The sequence below is a fragment of the Cyprinodon variegatus genome, unplaced genomic scaffold (genome assembly GCF_000732505.1).
Source record: "Cyprinodon variegatus isolate N-32 unplaced genomic scaffold, C_variegatus-1.0 Scaffold118, whole genome shotgun sequence".
Lineage (NCBI taxonomy): Eukaryota > Metazoa > Chordata > Actinopteri > Cyprinodontiformes > Cyprinodontidae > Cyprinodon > Cyprinodon variegatus.
The window spans coordinates 237,481-239,022 of NW_015150571.1; the positions used below are offsets into that span (position 1 = coordinate 237,481).

At 37.7% G+C, this 1,542-nt stretch overlaps 1 protein-coding gene across 1 annotated transcript in view; it reads right to left on the minus strand.

Annotated features, from left to right (window-relative positions):
• mrps30 (mitochondrial ribosomal protein S30) overlaps positions 1-516 on the minus strand; it is a 3,008-nt gene extending 2,492 nt beyond the window's left edge. The window contains 1 exon segment of the mRNA XM_015375366.1: positions 4-516. Within this exon segment, the coding sequence (XP_015230852.1) occupies positions 4-490 (487 nt within the window). The 5' untranslated portion in view covers positions 491-516.
• Between the last annotated feature and the right edge of the window lie 1,026 nt (positions 517-1,542).

Consider the following 1,542-nt stretch of genomic DNA (forward strand, 5'->3'; position numbering starts at 1 on the left):
TATACAGAAACGGTTTGCGTTTCTTCACCTTGTGCCAGTGCTCGTGTAAAATCACACGGGTGACGAGGTCACGGATCTCACTGAACGCAGCATCGTCGATTCCCGTGGCAGCTGTGTGATCCTGGGCTGCAGGAGGGCTCTCCGCTCCTGGGGAAAACTTCTCCGGCAGGCCGGGGATATATGCGGTTTTAGTGAAGTGCTGGTGCCATCTGTCCGGGTTACGAGCGAATGTCTGCGGGTAGACTACAAACTTCATCCGCTGGATGCGAGTGATGAGGGACAGCTTCTCGTCCAAGGGAGAGGCGCAGATCTTTTTAACTCGCTCCTCGATTTGCCGCAGCCGCGCAGCTTTGCTTTTAGCCGTCAGTGAGGCGACTATGGGTGGATAAGAAGGCTCCTTTACGGCTGCTTCGGTGTGTACATGTCTGTGGGTTCTGAGCGGGTGTAAACTTTTAGGGAGAAGCAAGGACAGCCTTGTGCGGGCCGCCATGTTTCTTCCTATAGATCTACGGTAGAGCTTCTTCTTCTTCGGTTTAAATGGGGTGAGCAAGCAACGTTTAGGTGCGCATTACCGCCACCTTCTGAATAGGAGTGTGGATCAGAATTTGAAAATGTCCCCACATTCTATAATGTAAAGCTGTTTTCCTAAAAAAAAACAAAAAAACAAAAAAAAAAACAAAATGTAAATATATATATATATATAACGAGACCATACATATACCGATTGGAGTGGAGAAATCTCAAGTCAAAAAGAAGGTGTCAAAAGGAAAAGGTGCAGCAGGTATATCATACATATATATAAATATATATATATATATATATATATATATATATATATATATATATATATATATATATAATCGGATTATAGAAGATTATAGAGAAGTAATAAAGAGAATAATAAAAATGTAAGAAAGAACATGAGAAAATCAAAATCAATCTGAGCCCAATATTAGTTTTAACAGATTTGAAAAAGAAAATAGGGGAAGTTGAAATGGCAAAATCATTGAGAGACGGAAATTTGCTAGTTGTTTGCAAATCAGAGGGGGAAAAAAGGCTACGTTATATTTTGTTATTGATGGCTATCATAGTATTAGAAGGGATAGAGAGGAGGGTAATGGAGGTGGATGTATGATTCTTTTAAACAGGGTTGCAGTATAGACTTCTAGCAAAGGACAAAAACACCTGAATATATTGCTATTGAATTATGAACAAAAAAAGTTTTAGCTGATACTTTACTTTTAAATAATTTTTGTAAGCAATTATTTGTAAATTTACTGGATAAAATAATTTTAGATTTAAATGAAAAGTTAATCTGGTAATTTCAGCACTCACAGCTCAATATGGGATTATAGGACAGATGGGAATGGACTGGTTAATGAGTTGGTAATGGAGTCTAAAAATCTTGTGTGCATTGATAATGGCGATGGGAAAAAGTTTAAATATATTGCTGGAAAAGTACAACAAGCAATTTACAAAATAGAGTTTGGTCTTATAAATTGGGTTTTAAATTATCAGTTGTTAAAACAAAAGTAAGGCTAT